Source organism: Lineus longissimus, chromosome 2 (assembly GCF_910592395.1).
Source record: "Lineus longissimus chromosome 2, tnLinLong1.2, whole genome shotgun sequence".
Lineage (NCBI taxonomy): Eukaryota > Metazoa > Nemertea > Pilidiophora > Heteronemertea > Lineidae > Lineus > Lineus longissimus.
In genome coordinates this window covers 26,940,605-26,962,411 of record NC_088309.1, presented here as the reverse complement: position 1 = coordinate 26,962,411, position 21,807 = coordinate 26,940,605, and the positions used below count along the sequence as shown (strand labels likewise).

At 43.0% G+C, this 21,807-nt stretch overlaps 3 protein-coding genes across 5 annotated transcripts; 1 reads left to right on the top strand and 2 right to left on the bottom strand.

Annotated features, from left to right (window-relative positions):
• The first annotated feature begins 724 nt into the window (after positions 1–724).
• Positions 725–4,311, top strand: LOC135483875 (CST complex subunit STN1-like). 3 transcript variants are annotated; one of them, XM_064764930.1, is made up of 9 exons: positions 725–786; positions 1,208–1,354; positions 1,546–1,641; positions 1,899–2,123; positions 2,322–2,464; positions 2,705–2,848; positions 3,176–3,292; positions 3,534–3,591; positions 3,785–4,311. In XM_064764930.1, the coding sequence occupies exons 2-9, from the start codon at positions 1,228–1,230 to the stop codon at positions 3,943–3,945; spliced, it is 1,071 nt and encodes a 356-aa protein (XP_064621000.1). In that variant the 5' UTR covers positions 725–786; positions 1,208–1,227; the 3' UTR covers positions 3,946–4,311. The 3 variants fall into 3 exon arrangements, with proteins under 3 accessions (XP_064621000.1, XP_064620999.1, XP_064620998.1); XM_064764929.1 differs by having other exon boundaries at positions 733–786; positions 1,211–1,354; XM_064764928.1 differs by having other exon boundaries at positions 737–786; positions 1,179–1,354.
• Positions 4,312–6,003: 1,692 nt separating this feature from the next.
• LOC135483301 (centromere-associated protein E-like) lies at positions 6,004–15,121 on the bottom strand. Its single transcript, XM_064764064.1, has 6 exons — positions 9,018–15,121; positions 8,587–8,790; positions 8,185–8,326; positions 7,545–7,943; positions 7,113–7,381; positions 6,004–6,871 (listed from the first exon to the last, which is right to left on the bottom strand). The coding sequence occupies exons 1-6, from the start codon at positions 15,027–15,029 to the stop codon at positions 6,674–6,676; spliced, it is 7,224 nt and encodes a 2,407-aa protein (XP_064620134.1). The 5' UTR covers positions 15,030–15,121; the 3' UTR covers positions 6,004–6,673.
• An 81-nt stretch (positions 15,122–15,202) lies between these two features.
• On the bottom strand, positions 15,203–21,732 carry LOC135483050 (centromere protein F-like). Its single transcript, XM_064763559.1, has 8 exons — positions 21,666–21,732; positions 20,844–21,003; positions 20,359–20,565; positions 19,573–20,146; positions 19,213–19,415; positions 18,918–18,974; positions 15,367–18,746; positions 15,203–15,266 (listed from the first exon to the last, which is right to left on the bottom strand). Exons 2-8 carry the CDS (start codon positions 20,979–20,981, stop codon positions 15,203–15,205), a joined length of 4,623 nt encoding a protein of 1,540 aa, XP_064619629.1. The 5' UTR covers positions 20,982–21,003; positions 21,666–21,732.
• Positions 21,733–21,807: the final 75 nt, after the last annotated feature.

Genomic DNA, 21,807 nt, shown 5'->3' with positions numbered 1-21,807 from the left:
GATTACCGTCAATTACCGTCATCGGATGCGCATCCGATATGCCACGAGATCCTTCACCGTCAATTCCCTTACCGTCTTCGGATGCGCATCCGATATGCCACGAGATTACCGTCAATTACCGTCATCGGATGCGCATCCGATATGCCACGAGATCCTTCACCGTCAATTCCTATACCGTCATTGGATGCCACGAGATTTTTTGTTACCTCACCGTCAATTCCTATACCGTCATGGATGCCACCAGCTTTGTTCTCGTTGTAAAGGTTTCGGGGATACGATCAATGCATGCGAGCACCGTCGGCGGAACCCCAAACCGACCTCTCGATCTATCCGTAAGAACAAGCCACTCTCGTGACCGTCACAGTTACGGACTCCGGACCTCCAGACTTTAGAGACCGAGCTTTTCTTTACCTTACAATTACTGTATACTCGGCGCCTCACTTATATGTGTTGTTTTTTTTCACATACATTGTTCTCGCGGTTTACGGAAAAGTAGGCCTAAAATGTTATAGTGTCTAAAAACAATATTCAGTTAATGGAATTACACATTTTTCCATTACTGCTTGCTTGATATTGCCCTAACAACTTTTTCATGAATCAATTTTGAGCATTATGTTTACAACGTAGTCAGTATAGCACGAAATATGAGTCTAAAATGCCAAATACTTGCAACTATTATGTTAATCACTGAAATCTTAGTGTACTAATTGCTCGCTATAAGCTAGGTTATTGCGCCCCTAAACCAACGTACTGACAACGCTACCTCCCCGGAACTCAAACTTTAACGTGAGTTAATTGTAATCTTACTCTCTATATACCAAAGTGATTTCCCTAGGAATACAGTTTCACTTCACTGAAAACTAATGATGTGTTGATGAGTTCAATGAATCCTTCGATTCCTTTGGTTTTCTTGGAGAACTTACGTCCGACAATCAATGACCCGTTGACGTGTGCCTGCAATACGCCATTGCCGTAGTGTGTAAACAGATCTAATTTTGGACGAAACTCAGCCCATCACAAACTTTGGTCCATTTCGCCAATGATGACACTGCTTCTAGGCTGTACCACAGCCGCCAACAAATGTCCGCTGCTATCCGCTGCTGGGTCATTGATAAACCCCCTCGCCCAACCCCCCCCCCCCCCCCCCCCAGCTGTTCACACTCCACCTTCTTTCGTAGTTTCAGTTTCCAAGTTTTGATTTCTCTAGCAGAAAAAACAAGCTAAAAGATGAAGCAAGATCTAGATGAGGATTTTATTGAAAGAAAATATTGGGGACTTGATCCACTTTTTGACTGCTACGTAACCCTCTTTGTCTGTGACATTCTACAGCTGCAGAAGTATCCCACTGGTGACGGTAAGTTGAAAAATAACACACAACTCGCCCATAATTATTTCAATCAACCATGTAAACATTAAGCCATATTCTTAACTGAACTTGGAATAAGAAAAAGGTCTCTTTCCTGCAACCTCAAATGGTCAATTGACAATTGTGTCCAACAACCTTTGTTTGATAAGTTTGTCTAATTGTGGTATATTATAATGCAGGTGCCTATGCTTACAAAAACCATCCAGTACACCGTGTTGATATATTCGGAATGGTGGTGAGGCTAGACGAGAGAGAGAAGTATTATCGTGTTGATGGTAAGATTTCAAAGAAGTTCAATGTCACATTAGATGAAATGGAAACAGTTCTGAGTAAATTAAACGTTATTGTTAAATTGTGTATAAAGTGGCCTGCCTCATTACATTTGACGAACAGAATGAAGACTGTTGAGCTTGCACTCTATTACCACTTGACCTTCAAGCTAAACTTTAACTCAACTGAAACCTTACAAACCCTACAAACTTTGCACAATTTTTTGTGGACAGTTAGGTATTAAAACTCGTTTTGTTTTTAGTTGATGATGGTACTGGTGTCATTTCATGTACCTGCTGGAAGCAACACGGTCATCAATCATGTAGAAACGGAAATGACACAGAATATAAACATTTATTTGCCTCTCTAAAGAACCTAACCATCCGTGCACAGGAATCGAAAAAGATCCAACTTGGGGACATGTTGCATGTGAGAGGTGACATTGGAGAATTTAGGGAAAGGAGAGAGGTCTCAGCTCCCTATTACAGTATCCTTTTCTCATTAATGAATTTGTAATCAATATTGTACTGTGCAGAGATCCAAGCACTTAACTTTGTACCATTAGGGTTTACGCTCCCTACGGTTGCAGCCATTTCTTACCATGACCCAAGTCCCTTATTGGCAACTAGTTTTGTAATTCTCCATTGACACAACCATTGGTTCGTAACTTTAACATTGAGTTCAGGAGTGGAGCAAGATCTGAATATGGAGGCACGTAGGATCAAATCTGCTGTTTACAGATACAAGACGGTGTATGATGTTCCATTTGTCCTTCATCGAGATGACAGGGGAGGAGCATGGGCCAGGCAGTCAGGTCTGGAACCTGAGGTAATCTATTAATATATTTCCTATGTAATATTAACTGCTTCTGCTTCTGCTTACATGTACAATTTCTCCCTATTTAGTTCAGGACAAAGACCTTCGGCTGCAAGTCATTTTGATTACTGTGAAAGAAGCAACTGTGGAAAATGTCCCATTGTGTTTGTGTTTTGAAGAATGTATGGTCAAATTATTAAACGAAGGTACTGAGCACTGTAACTAACCTATGTTTCACTTGTTTTTTGTAAGGCAAGGATTGTGACAGACTTGAAGGCCTCCCTCACAATGCGCCTGATGATCATGAAGATGGAATCATTTACTATCTCCGGTCTGATGGGTGTGGCTGAGCTATTAGTCATTGCAGAGCATCCATGTCAGGATTGCAATGAGAAGGTATGTTCTGGGTTCATTGGTAAGAGGAAACCACCCTTACCTGTACCTGGCATCAGTTTAGGTACTTACCTCCTCTTCCTCCCCAGCAGGGTCATAGGTCAGTCATAGTTCCTCTCCACACCTTCTGTCTTTGGCAAGTCTCTCCAGGTCTCTCCACTCAAGGACAACTTTGTTCCCTCTAGCATTGATACCACCTTATTCTAACTGATCATGTGTGTCTAAAGTTGTTTACAAGGTTCTGATAGTAAAAATCATGACCACAGTATCGTCTTATTGTATTCTTAGTTCTTGATGGAATGTTATAGTTTTCCATGCTTTTCTTCCTAGCTAAATGGTAACATAACACAAGCCATTCCTCCAGTGAAACATCACTTCCAATGTGCCATCCAGTTGCTGATAGAGGAGGCAGTATGCTACTTATCCAGTGAAGGCGAAAACTTTGTTGTATGTATTTGTCAACTTTCTAATCAAAGGTCGGTCTGTCTGCAATGGTTTTTATGGTCAGCTAGCTTGCTCTTTCCTACTCGAGCAGACTGAGAAGTGTTATAACAATGGTCAAAACCAGCTTCCTCGCCAGACTTGCTCTGTAACAAAAAGGAAATGACTGTCACAAGAATTTATTGTTCACATAATCTGCAATCATGATATCATTCTGTACAGAGTTTCTTACTTTCCATCATTTCAGGTTGTACAGTGCAGTAAAACTCTGGCAAAGGCAGTCATGGCTATTTTAAGCAAAATCAGTGAGTAACGAATGCTGTTTGGCAAATGTTAATACTTTTAGCTCATAATTTGTCATGATCTGTTACGGCAAACACCAAGAATTGTCAATAAGAAGACGGATCAAACCTCATAATCAAATATCGTAATCCGTATGATCAGAGAACATCTGCCTTTAGAATGCAGGTTTTACTTATTCTCTGTGGTGTCTTTCAGGGAATCATGAAGGAACTCATTACCTCAAAGTTCACAGTCATCTTCAGAAGTTGAGTGAGTTCAAAAACGTGTCTGCGTATATGGTAAAGAAGTGTCTTGAGAAACTGGAGGAACAAAGTCTTGCTGTTGGTGTGACCAAGGCAAAGTTTGTTATAGTGTGAGGATATTGTTAATGGACTTGCGAACAGCTGAGGATTTGTGTTAGAAACCTCAAGTGCGTTATGAACAGATCATTGTAAACCCTGAAACAGCATGCCCCCGTACCCCTCATCAGGGGTCACCACAAATTTTGTGTGGCATTAGTGTAGTTTTTTACTGATGGAAAGACATGATAAACTATCCTTCAGTGACTGTGCCGCTCTGGGCAATTCAATTGTCTGAGTATAAATTTCCACCCAAAATCAGTCTTTGAGGACAAAGTCACAATGAGAAGGTGACAGAGATGCCTTTTGGGACAAAATGGCATTGAGGTTGTACTGTCTGTATCAGAATGTGATTGAAATAAATGGTGCTACAGTATTTGACTATTTGATTGTTTTGAGTTTCTCTTTGTTTGGAGCTCTGTAAGGTCTCTTCTGACCATCCTTGTCCATGACAGACAAACTCATTATGCCCTTCATAACAGATGACCCATTGACCAATCGTGGTGGTTGCATGTTTGAAGCATACCTCTCAAAGACTCGCGGTCACAATCTGACCATCATTGGGCCTGGCCGCCCGACTGTCTTGCAACATAGTGACAGAGATGAAGCAGCCATAACCACTCGGAATGGAACTTTCAGCTCCACCATCCGGATGACAACTATACTAGATCAGACTTGGCTGCCCCTTTGTGTTGAGAGATGGGACGGGCACAACCAGACCGAATGGGACCTGGCTGCCTCATCATCTTGCTGAACAGTGAGAGAGATGAGACAGTCACTTCCATACCCAATTGGCCCTATCTGTCCCAACGTCTTGCATTCACACATACAGTGAGAGATCGATGATGGAGCACTACCCCATCGACTTGACGAACAGTAAGAGAATCGGTCCGGGTAACTCGACCGTGTTGCCAACATCGTTGAGATATATGAGACAGTCACACCCAGACCAAATTGGCCCTTGGTGCTCCATTGTATCACTCAAACTATGTGTGATTAATCTGATTGGGGTCTACTAGCTCTACTACAGTCTTACCAACGCGGTGACGGATATGAGACAACCACGACCTGACCGTCATCAGGCCTGGCTGCCCGACCGTCTTTCAACATGGTTACAGGGATGAGACAGTCACAAGCAGTCTGAATGGATCCTGGCTACCCCATCGTCTTTCAAACATGCTGATAGAGAAGCATGAGAATGTCACAACCACGCAAAGGGGACCTCGTTGCTCCATCATCCTGCCATCACGGTGAGAGAGTTAAGACAGTAACAACCACATCGTACTTGGCTGCACCATTGTGCTGAAAATAGGGCAGGCACAACCAGATCAAATGGGACCTGCCTGCCCCATGACCTGCCAAACAGCGAGAGAGATGAGACAGTCACTACGAATCGGCCCTGGCTGCCCCACCGCCTTGCATTCAAACATACAGAGAAAGAGATGATCGAGTCACAACTGGTCCGAACGGAACCCTCTCCCCCCCCCCGACTTATCGAACTGTGAGAGGGATGACGGGACAGTCAAAAATCATACAGAATGGGACCTGGCCGCATAGTGAGAGATATGAGACAGTCACAACCAGACTGATAATCAGGTCTGGCAGCGCCACAACCTTTACGACACGGTAGAAAAATGAGACAGTCTTAACCAGACTGAATGAAGCATAGTGGCTCCAATGTGTCACCGACAACCAGACCAAATGGGATATGGTAGTTGGTACATCTTACCGACAAGCTGATAGAGCTGAGACAGTCACAATCAGACCAAATCGGCCAAGGCAGCACCACCATCTTGTCCGACACAGTGAGAGAGAGATGAGTGTCAAAACGAGGCCTAATCTGTTCTGGGTGCTCCACCAGCCTACCGATACCGTGAGAGACGAGACAGGGACAACCAGACCCATTGGGGACAGCTGCTACACTGCGTTGCTCACACTGCATGGAAGAGATGGGATGGTCGCATCAATGCCAAATGAGACCTGGCTCTCTGAGCAGTCATATTGTCCCCGGCCATTTATGCTGTGTGAGGACAGCCGAGACAGCAAGCCAACAATTCAAGATATCAAAGGAACAACTCGTGAAATTCTTATTCATTCTTATTACAAAGGCCATAAACCATGAATATCAATGTACATCAAGCATTAGTGATGAGTAACAAGACATATGACTGTGTCATGTGAAAATAAATAATATTTGCTATAGATATGTAAAAAAGATCTGCATGGCAGTGCCACAAATGGGACACATGAGGCCAGGTTTATACATGTAATAGAGTTCACGTTTTTATTAACCGAAAGTCTTGAATACAAACATTCTTGGGATGGTGTTACCTTGTGCTACGTGTAGGCATAATACTCTGCTAATTTTGAGCCTATTTGAGATCAACCTTCAAAACACTAACAGATTTTTCTCTAAATAATTCTGTTCTTTTAATGTTACCTGATGGCTACTTCAACCGATCATGACACTTGCTAACTCTGCACTAAATTCGCCTCAAATCTACCAGTTACTCAGAAACCATAAAATAAAAGCTATATACAAAGTGACTTCCATGCAGGAAGCTAACCCCTTTCTCAAATCCTACAACTACATGTATACTACCATTCTTGAATACTACATGTACAATTAATGCGTTTTTAAAGTGAATGCTCTTCAATCAATCAACACTGACAGTGTCACTGTCCACCAGATCACTAACATAACAACACATACAGTTCAGTGAGTTAATTCACAAACCCTGCCAGGTTATTGCACTTTACAGTTCTCCCCTTCCTCTGATCCTGGTTTCGGGTTGGCTTCGGTTTTCCGTCGTTTCACGCGTTCTGACTGCTCTGGCGATTTAGCGAGAGAAAGACACCTCTGGGCTGCTCCAACACCTCGACCTCTCGTTACAGGCCGCTCCAGATCTTTCTTTGGACTATTGGTGATAGTTTGCAGCGGTTTCTGAAACACAAATTATGAAGGAAATAGTAAGTTGAAGCAGTTGATTCAGTAGGGCAGGTCAGTCAGAGTCACTGGCGACACACCTACAAGTACAAGAGCAGGCTTATTGTGGTGTGGTATGGGACCATTTCTTTATGTCTACATGACGGGAAATCTATGAGTAGAATGGCCGCGTCAAGCATGAGTAATGGAAACAGGCGAAGAGCGCTTTGTTTGCACATTCACAAAAAGCAGAACTTACCCCGGGAACTTTATCATCCTGAATCTTGGAGGGAATGGCACTCTTCACTTGAGGCTGTGAGGGCGACTGACAGCTTCTTGAACGGGTGCGGGTCACCCGGGATGACTGGGAGCTCTGGGACCCTTGGCTGCTGGCTAACGTTTCTGCGTCGTTGGTCTCAGTGAATATGGGCTGTTTTTGTGTTGTCCTTTGTGCACCAGCTAACCGACCACGAGTACTCCGCCGGTAGATTCCAGGGCTCTGTTGAACGATTGGAATGTCAGCAAGTCCTGAAACACCAACAGGATACTGATATAAAAAACACATAACAGACTTTCGACAGAATTCATGACAATATGATGATATGCTGAGCGCACATGCTTAGATTTTTATCTTATACGTACTCATAAGCAGATTTCCAGAGACAACAATCAAGACTAATACGCTACATACCTTTGCAGACAACTTCTGGAAGACCCTCCGGTATGGCATCCTCATCCTCATCAGGCTGAGGCCGCAATCTTTTACTCGCACCCTGGGTCGTACCTTCTAGCGGCCGTTTAATAGCACCAACAGATGCCACAGGTTTTCTTGCAACTGGTTTAGGACATGGCAACAACGAATCAGCAGGTTTGGGTGACTTGTCCGTCATAACTTTGGAAGTCTTCCGCCGTAACGCAAGTTTGGGCGACGTTCTTGGCACCGCAAGTGCAGCTTTTTGTGTTGAACTCTTCTCGACTTTCGCCTTTGGTTTTTCCTCAGCATCTGGAGCTGGTTTTTCCTCAACTTTTGTCTCAATTGTTTCAGATTCTTCCTCTTGTTTCCCTGCTTTCATGTCTTTGATCATCGTGCCTGCAAGACAACAGGAAATGTCACAATTAACTGATCTCTACAAGTTTATCAGCACACAGTTGTTCCCCTATCATGACATTAGGATCATAGGGGGTCATTCTGTGTCAATGACCCTGCTCCCATGAAATATACAACATGTCTGTCATACAATAACTCCAATGAGACATAAAATTTCAGGCAATGACAGAACAGGATGAGGTAGGTAACCCATGCTGACAACCATAAACTCAATAATACTTACCATATAATTTGACTCTTTGTTTGAGACGTTCGTTCTGATCATTGGCCTTCTCAAACTTCTTGATCATGCCGTAATAGTTATTGAAATACTCGGTACATTCTTTTGTCTTCTCCTCCAACTGTTCTTTCAGATTCTTCTCCTCCTGAAATACATATAAGATGTTGCATCTCAAAGTCATGTCATCTGAGGATTCCATATTCCCTACCCCACTACAGTTAGGTGCCATGGGCTAAATCTTCAGCAAGAGTTGAGTCAGTATTATTTCCCATTGTAGTCTACTGGTGAGAGCAATTACTCAGCCTTTTTCAATCACCAAGTGCAGCTTTTCCTATCCTTTTATCTCATCATGATTAGATGGCGCTGGTAACAAATTGGACTAACAGAACAAAATGGTCATCATACCTCATCATTCACTTCATTCTTGACAGACTTGGCATCTTGCAGGACATTGGATTTGAGCTGATCTTCCAGCGACTCAATCTTGGCCTGCATGTCTTCCATCTCCTTGTCCATCCGCTTGGCATTGCTCAACGACAGGTGAAGCTTACTCGTCAAATGGTCCTTGTCTTCCTGGAGCGACTTCCGACTTTTTTCTAAGGCAGACATCTGAAACAGTCAAAAATCAACTTGCAGATTTGACTTTTTGCAGGAAAGTTGAACTAAGTTGCACATTTGACAACAGAATATTCACCTGTTATGATTCCTAATAATGTACAATTCAAGGTAAGTTCCAGCCTTACATTAGTGTCAAAGTAAGCAAATCCAGGCCAGACCAATTCAACATTTTCGTTCAAATTCCAAATGAACTTGATATACAAAATCCTTGTTCTTACCTTTAACTTAGACTGGTCCACTTCTTTCATTAATTCCTCTTTCTCATTCATCAATGACGCCTTCTCTTGAAGCAGATTGTTCAGCTCAGCCTCCATCAACTCAAGCTTCTTCATCATGGCATTATGGTCGGTCTCTAGAGATTTGTGGTCCATCTGCAGCATCAGGTAAAGGTCATCTAACTCACTCTTCTTGGACTTCACCCTCTCCAACTCTTTAGACAAGGCATCATACGACTGTTTTTCCAAATTCAGCTCCTGCTTGGCCTGTTTCAATTCCGCTATGACCTCCTGTTTCTCATTAGTTATCACAGCCTTTTCATCCTCCAGACTCGAGAACTGGTTCAGAAGATCACTCTTTTCTTTCTCCTGAGATTCGACCTGACTGCCTAACTGGTCGTTATTGATCTGGGCATACTTCAAATCCTGTTCCAGTTCCTTCACCCTGTCTTCAACTGCACTCTTACTTGCTTCCAAAGCTTCGATATCTTTCTCAAACTTCCGAAACTTCTTCTCCATATCTTTCTTTGTTTTGCCGATACCTTGCCTCTCTAGGTTTGAATCCTCAAACTTCTGCTCCCAGATCTTAATCTCCTGCCTCAGTTCACTAAGTTGAGCTTGAGACGCCAACTTCTCATCTTCAAATTCAATCATCTTATCACTGTGGGCCATTAGCAGTTTGTCATTCTCTTCGTCAAGTTGTTTGATATGAGATTCGTACCCTTCAATCCGTGATGTTAGATCAGCTTCAATCTTCTCAGTTCGTCTGTGTAATTCCGACAACTCTGCCACTGTTTCCTTCATGGTTGCAGCCTCTTTCCTCAGTGTCTCATTCTCCATCTGAACGCCCTCAAACTTCAAGCCAGCAGCCTGAAGGTCGTTGTTTACCTTCTCAATTTGCTCTCTCAGCTGTGAAATATCTCGATCTTTCTCAGAGATCTGCTCTTGCAACTGACTACCTTCTGTATTGATGACATTGATCAAATCTTCATTCTCAGCAATCTTGTCCTTGAGTACTTTCTTCTCACACTCGAAATCCTCAATGCATTTTTGCAGTTGCTCGCAGCACTGTTTCACGCTGTTGAACTCTGAATGTATCAATGACACATCCTGTTGGAGCACATCTCTCTCCTGCTGAAGCTTTGTCTTTTCCCCCGTTATCGTGTCCTTCTCATCTTTAATCTTCTCCAAAGTCTTTTCCAACTCTGTCACTTTCTCACTAAAGTCCTTTTTTTCCACTTCCATCTGCTCATTCACACACTTCAAGTCTTGCACCTCGGCCGCCAACTCCTTCAAACCCTGTTCCTTTTCAATCAACTGATCTAATAACTTCTCCATTTCATCTCTTGACTGGTCCTCTTGGTTTGACAGCTCATTTAGTTTTCCTTTCAATGAATCAGCCTCAGCTTCTATGGTATTTTTCTCTTCCTTGATCTCAAGCAATGTTGCTTCTAGCACCTTATATTCTTCACTCTTGACATCCAAGAGTTCTTCACTATCAGAAACTCGTGATTCCATACTCTCAATGCTTCTCTGAGCTTGCTTCAATTCGTCCGATAGTTTGTCCTTTTCAGTCATGATATCAGACTGACTTGAGAATAGATCTTGCAGCCGTGCCTCCAACTCTTCGACAAAGACAACCTTCTGATCCAGTGTCTCCTGGATGGCCGTCTTTTCCCTTGAGAGGAGCTCAGCTTCCTCCGTCCTCTTGGAAAGCTCATTCTTCAAGATATCTGCAGTCTCTCCTGCACATTCCACATCATCTCTTTGGCTCCTCAAAGTCATCTCAGCTTCATTTATTCGACTCGTCAATTCAGACTTCTCTTCTTCAACCTGTCTAAGCATTTCATGCAATTCTTTTTTCTCTTCTTTTTCCCTCTTATTCTCATCCTGGAGCAGATCCATCTTTTCCTTCAACTCCTCCAAACTTTGTTCAACTTCTTTCTCAGTCTCCGACTTGCTACTTGACAACAGCCCTAACTCATCCTTCAGAGCTTCATTCTCTTTCAGAAGCCTGGCCTCAGCCTCTGTCAACTGTTGCTTCTCATGTTCAAATCGACTGATCATATCTTTCAAACTCTTGCAGTCTTCCTCAATCTTTTCCAGCTCTGCCTTCGTGTCCTGTGAGAAAAGCTGTGAAGCCAACAACTGACTCTGGGTTGAGTCAAGATGTCCCCCTAGGGTAGTTGTCTCTAACTCTAACTGCTTGATACCGGATTCTGCAGCTTGTAACTTCTCATTTGATGCATCTCTGGCAGATTCAGCTTGCCAAAGCTTCCTAAGGAGTTCCTCTTTCTCCATCTCAAGGGCTTCCAGTTGGTCGGCAAGAGATTCTTTTGCTCCCTCAATAGCTTTCAGATCATCCATGGACTGGGCATACTTCTTCTGTGCGTCATCATTCAATGTCTCAAGTTGGGAGCACTCCTCACCCAATTCACTGACACGATCATCTCGTGACTTCACAATGTCATGAAGTGTTCTGATTTCTTCCTCCGCTTTCTGCAACGAGAAATTCAGGCTATCCAATTCATGTTCAAATGAACCTTTCTCCACCTCTGTTTTCTGCAAAGTATCTTGGACTGTCTGCAGAGCCTGTATTTCATCCATTTGTTCTCGTGTTTTTGAAGCCTGCTCCTCAAGCTGCAACTGAACATCTGCTTTTTCCCGCTCCAGATCAGAAATCTTATCCATGAGTTCTTCAACTTCTTTGGAAAGGTAAGCTCTCTCTGACGTCATAGCTCCCAATTTTTCCAAAGTTGTGTCCAGTTCCCCTTGCAGCGTTTCCTGTGCTAGCTTCAGTGAAGCAATATCTGCTTCTCGATCTTGCAACTCCTTGTTTCTCTCCAGCAAGGATTCCTTAATGCTGGAAACCTCCTCAACTAACACCTGCTTGCCAGCTTCAAGATCAGAAAATGCTACAATCTTCTGTTCCAATTCAGTTTCTAATCCTTTCACTTCACAGACGCCCTCATCAATCATCTCAGCCAACCTCACTTTCTCGGCTTTCATCTCTTCTAAAGCATTCTTTAAATCATCCAGGTCAGAGCGTAGACGGTTTTTCTCATCTTCCAAACGTGCCATTTTCTTTTCTGCTCCATCGAGCTCTCCTTGCAGTTTCGTTATAATCAGATCTTTCTGGTCATCAGAATCAACTTCCTCTCGTTCCTTCGACAGCAACATCTGATTCAGATTACAAAGCTCATTTTTGATAGTTTTATTCTCCTCTTCAGTAGATTTCAAACTTTCACTCAACTCCTCTTTCAGTTTCTCAAGCTGATTCAGTGAGTCAGTCATCTCCTCAATCGATGCCTCCAAAGTCTCAATCAACAAGTTCTTTTCATGGATGAATTCTTTCAGGTTATTCATCTCACTTGTGAGCAGCTCCTTCCCATTCCTGGCCTCCTCCAAACTAGCCTCGATCTTCTTCACCATCTCCCTCATTTCTTCCATAAGCTCCCTTTCAGCACTCAACTCAGATCGTAAACTATTGATCTCATGATCTTTTTCATTTAAAAAACATCTCATATTGTCTGCTTCTTCCCTAAGGGAGGATCTCTCTTCATCAACCACTGCCATCTTCTGCATATTACTGTTGGTCATATTCTGTATGTCTTCCTCCAAGTCTGTGACTCTCCTCTCCAGTGATGCAATCTCATTCGTCTTGTTCAAGACCTCATCGCTAAGACATCTAGCCCTTTCCTCGACTTCGGCAACTGCCCTATCCTTTTCCATCAATTCATCAACCTTTGACTTCTGACTGCTACTCAGAACTCCCTGCGTCTCATCAATCTCCATAACCAACTCTCCAATCCTCTTGTCCAAGTCCTCATTCAGCTGAGTAAGGGTGCAGATCTGGTTATCCCGCTCAACTAACTGGGTTGTCATCTTCTTCACGTTGTTCTCAGAAGCCTCTAAGCTGGCCGTGATTTCATCTAATGACGTCTCAAGCTCTGTTTGCTTAACAACAGCTTCTCCTAGTTTTTTCTGAGCATCAACAAGCTCAGTCTGAACTTCACCCATCTGGGCCTCTCCGTCCCCTTTCAGGGCCTCTAACTGTTCACTTAGACTGTCTCTGGTTATAAGAAGCTGTTGTTCCTGATGAACGAGTTGTTGATTAGTCACCTCCAGCTCCTCGATTTTCTCACCGAGGTTGGCACGCTCCTCGACCCATCCATTCTTCTGCTCAACCAAACGCACCATCTCTTCTTTGGCTTGGTTCACTTCACCACTCAAATTATCAAGGCAAGTCTGCAACTTCTCATTTGCTTCTCGCAACTCTTCTTTTGTTTTATACAGCGTTTCATAATCCCCAACAATGTTCTGCTTGACTGAACTTGCCTCTGTCAACTCCTGTTCAAATTTCTCAATCCTTGTTGTCATGTCCAATATCTGCTGCTCTTTCAAATCAAGTTCTGCAACCAATTTCTTCTTCTCATCAGAGACGTCTGCTACTAGTTGACAAGATCTGTCCAATTTGCTGGACAATTCAACAATTTCTTGCTGAAGCTCTTCCTTCTCCTTAATCAGACCATCAACCCTGGCATGAAGCTCCTTGGAAACATTGCCAGACTTGTCAAACTCCTGATCTAATTTACCTTGGACTTCCTTCAACTCATCTTGAAGGCATTCTTTCTCAGCCTCCAAGGCTAATTTCTCCTTCTCAAGTTCAGGCACCTTGTGCTCAAACATTTCCTCCATCTCTCTGTACGACTGTAACGTCTGCTCGACGCTTGAGATTTTCCCCTCAAAGTCAGAAACCTTATTATTAGCTTCTTCAAGTTCTTTGCATCTCTTATCTAAAGCAGATGCAGCTTCATTCATATCATGCAACAGGACAGCTTTCTCCTTCTCGAAGATGTCCATGCGATCCTTGAACTTGGTATCAAGTGATTCGAAACTGTCCTTCTCAACAAACAACTTCGATGATGTTATTTCCAATTCAGATTTCAGCGCATGGTTTTCACTTGCAAGCGTCTTCAGCTCAGACTCAAGTTGAGTGACAGTGACTTGATGCATAGCCTCCTTCTTTTGACCCTGTGTGATCTGCTGCTGGAGTTGTTCTGTCTTTGTATTCAACTCTTCAATCTGCTTGTTGGTGATCTCCAAGTCCTCAACCTGACCCTCAACTTTGAAACCGGCCTCCTTCACTTCTGCAAGCAACTCTTCTCTTGACTTTTCTAACATCTCAACCTTGTGTTCTAGCTCTTTCAGGGCTTCAGCTGACTTCAACTTCTCAGACTCCAGGCTATCTTGTAATATCTTATTTTCATCCGCAAACTTCTCATTTCCGCCAACAACCTTCTGTTTCTCAGCCTCCAACTCCTGATTCATGACATCAAGCCTGTCACTGGTCTCTCTCAACCCAGCACACAGCTGTTCCAACTGGTCTATCTTCAAACCTGCCTTCTCTAGCTGCTCAATGGAAACTTCCATATCTTCTTGCAAGCTCTCCAACTTGAACTTCACATCTTTGACCTCAGTTTCCAAATCAGTCTTCACCTGCTCCAATACTTCAACCTTTGTATGAAGCTGACTGACTAAAACGTCAGAACTTTCCGTATTCGAATGAAGCTTTGAATTCAGTTCACTTAAGGTATCTTGCAGGTTGTCATTCTCTCCGGCAAGCTTCTGTTTCTCAGATTCAAGTTGAATGACGATGATGCCATGTGCTGCCTCTCTCTCCTGCCCCTCAGTTATCTGCTGCTGGAGTTGTCCTATCTTTGTATTAGACTCTTCAATCTGCTTGTTTGTGATCTCCAAGTCCTCAACCTGGCTCTCAACTTTGAATCCGGCCTCCGTCACCTCTGCAAGCAAATCCTCTCTTGACTTTTCTAACATCTCAACCTTGTGCTCTAGCTCTTTCAGGGCTTCAGCTGACTTCAACTTCTCAGACTCTAGGCTGTCTTGTAATATCTTGACTTCATCTGCTAACTTCTCATTTTTGCCAATGACCTTCTGTCTCTCAACCTCAGAGTCTTGATAGGTCACCTCAAGTCTGGCACTGGTCTCTCTCATCTCTGCAGACTGCTGTTCCAACTGTTGAACTTTCAAACATTCCTTTTCAAGCTGCTCCACGGACACTTCCAGATCTTCCTGCAGGCTCTCCAACTTGAACTTTACATCCCCCACTTCAGTTTCCAAATCTGCCTTGATTTGTTCCAAAATACCAAGCTTAGCAACATGTTCATTCAGTCTGGCCTCAGATTTCTCCACCTCAGTTTTGAGTTCAGCTTCAACCTCTTCAACCCTTTCCTGGAAGACAACATTGTCAAACACAAGTTTCTGGTTATCAACAGCCAGTTGATCTTTCTCAGCCCGCAGACTTTCTATCATTTCCTTGAGCCCGTCATACTGCAACTGGAGCTGCTCCATCTTCAACTGCATCTCCTGCGCAAACTTTGCAGATGCCTCAACCTCTTGCACCTGTTGTTCAAGCTTGTCACTCATCTCCTTAACCTCGGATACTAAACCTTGCTTCTCTTTCTCAAGGTCACTCAGACACTGTCGCAGCTCACTGACCAATTCTTCAGACTTCTGGTTATGGGACTCGAGCGCACTTCTAAGCGCAGCAATCTCATCCTTTTGAGTTTCACACTCACCAGCAAGCTGCTGACGCTCCTGTTCAAGCTCAGACTTCTCATCCATCAGTGTCTTTTCCCTCTCATTTACACCACTTATCTGTTGTTGGAGCAGTTCCAACGCAGTTTCTTTTTCACCAATTGATTCTTTTGCATTCTCTATTTCCCTCAGCTGCATCTCAAGTCGACAAGTCAGGGCAAGAACCTGGTTCAATGCATCCTCACGTTCACTTTCTAGGGATGACAATTTATCTTGCAAGTCCTTCACGAAACTATCCGATGATTCTGCTTGTGTTTGCAACCTGCTGGAGACTTCAGAGGCCATGTCCTGGAAACGTGCACAATCACCTTTGAGTTTGACATTCTCAGCCTCAAATTCACACTTCTCTTTGCTCAGACATTCATTAGCAGTCTTCAGTTCAGTGCACTGTTGTTCGAGCTGTTCATTCTTCAGTTGCTCTTTCTCCAAATAGCTATTCGTGATTTCAAAATCTTCTGCCTGGCTGTCCAACTTGAAGTTAATCTCCTTCACTTCACCAATCAAACTTTCCTTCTCCTTTTCTAAAATGGCGAACTTTCCTCTCAGTTCCTCCATTAAACATGTAGCTTTGTCGTCATGGCAATCAATTGTAGACTGCAACTTGGAGATCTCGTCTTGTTGTCTCTCAGCATCACCCAGCAATCTTTGTCTCTCCATCTTAAGATCAGCTACCTCATCAGTCAAATTGGTCTCACTTTCAACGAGTGCCACAATTCGTTGCTCTAACTGTTGGGTCGAGGTGTGTACATCACTAGCAGACTTTTTCAGAGCTTCACACTCTTCCTCTAGGAAGCTTAACCTCCTTGACATCTCCTGTACCTCAGATTCCAGGTGCAACTTTTCTCCCGCAAGAGCCTCAAGTTTAGCATGGAGTTCCCGCACCAAACAATCAGATCCCTCTTCTATAGTGCAGAGCTGTTCCTTGACAACCATCAGTGCATTATTCAATTCTTCATTTGCTCCCTTCAGCTTCTGCTTCTCAGTCTCAAACTCAGATCTCTCTGCCTCTGTAGATGATTCCCTGTCAGTGAGACTCCTGAGCTGTAGTTCCAAGTGATCAACCATACAGTTCTTCTCATCTAGCACTTTCTCCATGCTCTCAACAGCATCAACCTTGCACTGTAACTGTCCAGAGAGCTGCTGTATCTGCTCATTCAAAGTCACCTTCTCTGCTTCAGACACCTCAATCTTCAAGTGCAAGTCCTTCACAAGGCCATCTGAACTGTCAGCTTGGACTTCCAGTTTCCTTGTTAAATCCTCTACACTTTCCAGCAGTTTTGCACACTCACCCTTCACCTTCATGTTCTCTTCTTCCAAGGTCGTCTTCGTGGTTGTAACGTCTGCTAACTCTTCTTTCAGAGTTGAACACTGCTGGAGAATCTGTTCAACTTTCAAATATTCCTCATTCAGCTTCTCAACGGCGACTTCTAGGTCTTCTTTCTGGTTTTCTAATGTGAAACTCATCTGTTTGATTTCCTTCTGCAAATGGTCGCGCTCTTTTACCAGATCACTCATTTGAGTTTTCAATTCTTCAACCATCACACCCGATTGACCTTGGACAGTGTTAAGCTTCACTGCAAGTGCTTTCATCTCGTCAGCCTGCTGTTCATTCTGACCTTCTAATCTCTTCTTTTCAACTTCTAAACCTTGCTTTTCTGACAGAAGAGTTTTCTGAGTCTTATTCAATGTATCAAACTGTTGCTGCAAATGCTCCAGTTTGAAACACTCCTTCTCAAAGTTGTCCTGAGTTTCCCTCAACTTGGTGTCTTTCTCAGCAACCCGGACATCAACCTCTTTACACCTTGCATCAAGGGCCCCCTTCTCTTCTTCTAAAGTGCTTACTTGAGATCGTAACTCACCAACCAAACACTCTGAGCTTTCTGCCTGCGTTTTTAACTTGGTTGTCAGATCCTCAACTTGTGATGTCAGTGTACTTTTTTCACCTGTCATGGCCTGCAGCTGTCCCTCAAGATCCCCCTTCTCAACCTTCAACTTGGCCTCAGAGTCTTTCAGTGCATTCCACTGTTGTGTTAGGTTATCAACCTGGAGTTTAAAACTCTCTACCTCAGACAACCGCTTCAATAAGTCATTCTCCTGTGCTTGGACCTGATTCTGTAAATCTTTGGTCTGCTTCTCAGAACTTGACACCAAGTCCTCATTAACCTTCTGCAGCGAGGAGGCCTTTTCTTCCAAAACATTCACATGGGCATTCAAGTTTTCCATCTCCTTTGTCTTCACACTCAACAACTCTTCAGTTGTTTTCAGCTTCTCACTATTCTTTGCAAACTCCTGGTTCAGACGTTCCATGTCAACTGCCGTCTGCTTCTGATCGGACTCCAACTTCTCCTTGTGTTCCAACAGTGTATCATGGTTCATCTTCAACACCCGACATCTATCCTCAACTTCATCCATTGAGTTTTTCATTGCAAATAGCTTCTGTTCGACTTCCTTCATGTTTGTTGCACGTTCCTCCATCTTATGCTTCAAATCAATCAATTCAACGTTTTTCACCTGCAGAGCTTGTTCATTGTTGACAATAATCGTATCCAATTCACTCTTGAGCTTCGCACACTTATTAACTTCCTGACATTTCTCCTCCATCTCCATCTGTAACTTGGTTAACTCTCGGTCTTTCTCAGCCAACTTGTGTTCAAACTCAGAACTGTTCTTTTCATAAGTTGTAACAGACTGCTGCAACTGTTCAACCTTTTGCGACAGCGTGAAGTTGTCCTGCATCAGCCCTGATGTTTCCATATCCTTCAACTGATACTCATGTTTAGCAGCCTTGAGTTCACGTTCAGCTTCGGCAAACTTATGATTCAATGCATCTGCGTCTTTGCCGAACTTTTCTACCTTCTGCTCCAAGTCACCTTTCTGTTTCTGAAGTTCGGTCAACTCTTTCTTCCCTTGTTCGAGGTTATTGCTGATTTCTTTAGCTTGCTTATCGTTATCCACTTTCATTTTCTCCATCTCTTTCTCTTTCTTGGTCATCTGTCCCTTGAGGTCTTCGATCATCTGCTGGCTCCGGTCACACTGCAGCTTCGTGTTGCTCACATCATTCTCAAGGTTTTTCAGCCGCTTGTTCTTTTCGTCAAGTTCTTTAATGGAGGAATTCTGAAATTTTTAACAAAAGACAGTTTCAAAGTACCGTAAGACAAAACTACATGTACATGATAGTTACAAGTGTATCTGATGTGGGTTTTCAGTTAGGAATCCAAACTTAGGTTTCCTCGTGGAAAGTGTTCAACTTTTTACCAACAATTCGCCAACACTTGAAATACACACCTGCTCCCTTTTGAGGTCATCTACACTGCGTTGAAGTTCTTTCTTTTCTGCTTGTGCCTGAAAACGTTAGGTAGAAATGAGTGCCATTTGTATATCAAACAAACTATCCAAGGGATCTGAACTATGCATTTTAACCAGGTGACCAGGCACAGTATTTGTGTTGTAGAGACAATTGGCATGAAATCACTCAGATGCAGACTCCATTGAAAGATCAATGTAACAGACTGTTCACTTCAAATAACTACAGGCTATCTTATCTATCATTACAAAACAGTTAAACAATGAGAAAATGTACCTTCATGTTTGCCTGATCAAGCTGAGCCTTAATTCTGCCTATCTCATCTTTCTGTTGGCCGATGTGCTTATCTTTATCAGCCAAGATGCGTTCAGTTCGGTCCAAATCAGACTGGACCTCCTTGATCTTGCCATTCAGGGTTTGGATCTCCTTGTCACGGGTTTGGATACGCAGCTCAAGGTTAACACTGGCAGTTTTAACAGCTGGAAAGAAATGATCATACAGTACTCTTTCTGTATCTGCACACTAACGTTAACGTGACAGTAGTTCAAAGCTTACAATGCTAACCTAATAAAGCTGCCCTCCCGCCTCCCTAAGAAAACCTCAACATGCATACAGAACAATAATTATGGCACTTACTGTCATTTTCCTTCTTCAGTTTATCAACCAGCTTTTGTAGCTCACGAGCCTGCTCTCCACCATCACCTGAACTCGAAGCTGTATGTGCAGGTTCGCTATGTCCCAAACTGCTGGTACTTGGATGTCGTTGACCTCGGGCCGGTGCACTCACTTCTGGTTGAATCTGAGAAGATGTTGTCGGTTTTTTCATTGGCACTGCCCAATCGTCCGCACCTTGTTGGAAATTCTTCCTCCCCCGTTTTTGTTGTTGGTCATCCCGATTACCAAATGGAAACCAGCCATCGCTTTCTTGTGACGGGTTTGGCTTTGCGTTGACAGACGCAGTACTCATTGGGATTAGAGGCTGACAACTCGTACCGATATCCAACAGTGGTTTCGGCATCGAAGGTGCCGCGACACAACCAAGATCGAGAAGTGATTGTGCTGGTGCAGCAGCAGGCCGCTGTGACATTATGTCAACCAGAGGCTTCTGGTCCTTTTCGACCAGTTTTGCAGCCAATCTCTCACACTCCTTCTTTTGGATTTCAAGCTTTTTTTGTAGTTCCTCAATCTCTGCTCTCTGTTTCTCATTGTACTGGAAATGTAAAGAAATTTACAGGTTATAATTAACTTGGATAAATTATGTGTGGCATGGGCATAGATTTGTAGACATTCAACTGACCGTGTTATTTTGTAACTTCAGCTTAGTTGGCAGACACAATAATATACAGGTTTTCAACAAAGAACAGTTTTCAGTATTAAAATCAGGAGGAGAAGATCTAATGAGACCTCCAGCGGTATACTTACTGTAGGCGAGTCTCCACCGTGTTTGAACTGCTGCAACTGTCCCTGAAGGCTGTTAATGAACCCTTCCTTGTGTTGCACATCATGATGAAGTTTAGCATTCTTCTTTTCAAGATCTTCACATGATTCGATCAAAACTTGGTTTTCACGCTGCAGAGATGTAATCTCAGACTTTTCTTCCTGAAATTTCTTCTTCTGATTGTTGAGAGCCTATATTATTGAGAGATTCAAAATTGTGAGACATTATATCACAAAAGAGGAACCAACAAAAGAATTTTAGTGCCGAGTTGAACACTGTCGATAACTTCATAACTGGTATCTGATTCAGTCTCCTGCTTATTTTGAAGACAGATCTTTTTTTTCTTCTATTTCAATCGTGAGAGATAACAATACAGTTACAATACCGTACTTGAAATGCACTTCATGTTCCAAGTGATCATAAAGATAAGGGATATATAGTAATAGTTCGAGTAGTGAGTGTATTATACCTGTTCTAAGCTGTCAAATTGACACTGTTTTCTTTGTTGCTCTTTCTTAAGTCTTTCCAGTTGATTTTCAAGCTTCTCCACTTCTTGCATAGCTCGGTAGGGCAGGCCCTCCTTCCATGCTGGCATTGTCCAACTCATCTTAAAGATATCTTGAATCTATCTGGAAAGAAAAAATTCAAGTCAGAGACTGAAGATGGGATACACTCCACAGGAACATCCACCTTGTGAAGCTAAAATCATCAGCAATTTAACTATCTCGCCGACAATGTCCCATCTCTCCTGAGTCCCAAGTGAAGTCACAGCCAACCAGCTCCCGGCATTTCAAGCCTCAGACTAAGGCCAAATCAGAACTAAACAAGGCCCTTTTGCCTAAGAATTATGTGGATAGTCCCATGACCCATCTCATGGACACATCATTTTATTTTAAAACTTGCTTTGAATCCCTTGTCCTCGGTGTTGGTCCACGCCACCGGCCGCGGGCTCGCAATCAATTAGATTCAAAAGTCACGCCATTTGGCATTTGTGCCTTTGGTCATATATCTACACCTCTGCCTGTACCCTACAGTACTTTTATCAGACATGCCAGGCCATCGAAACATAGCTACAACAATCAAAAATGTCAACGGGGAAAAACGTCCGAAAATAGAAATCATATAAACGCACCTCATACACATACAACTACGCATTGTCAGTGATAGTGCTAAAACTTCTAATTCCGGACAACAATTTTTGAGATAAAATATACTTTTATTGAAACACAGTCATTTATAAAGTTGATATTTGAAAGTAGCTCGATTAAACCTTTCACACTCTTTCACCTACCAGTATTTAAATTGAATATTCCATTTCAATCGTTAGATATTTTGGTATTTGTGAGTGTCAGTTTTGAAAAACTGCCAACAGCTCAAACCGTGCACCGCGCGCTTTAAACTATCAACAATGCGCATGCGTAATTGGATGCTAG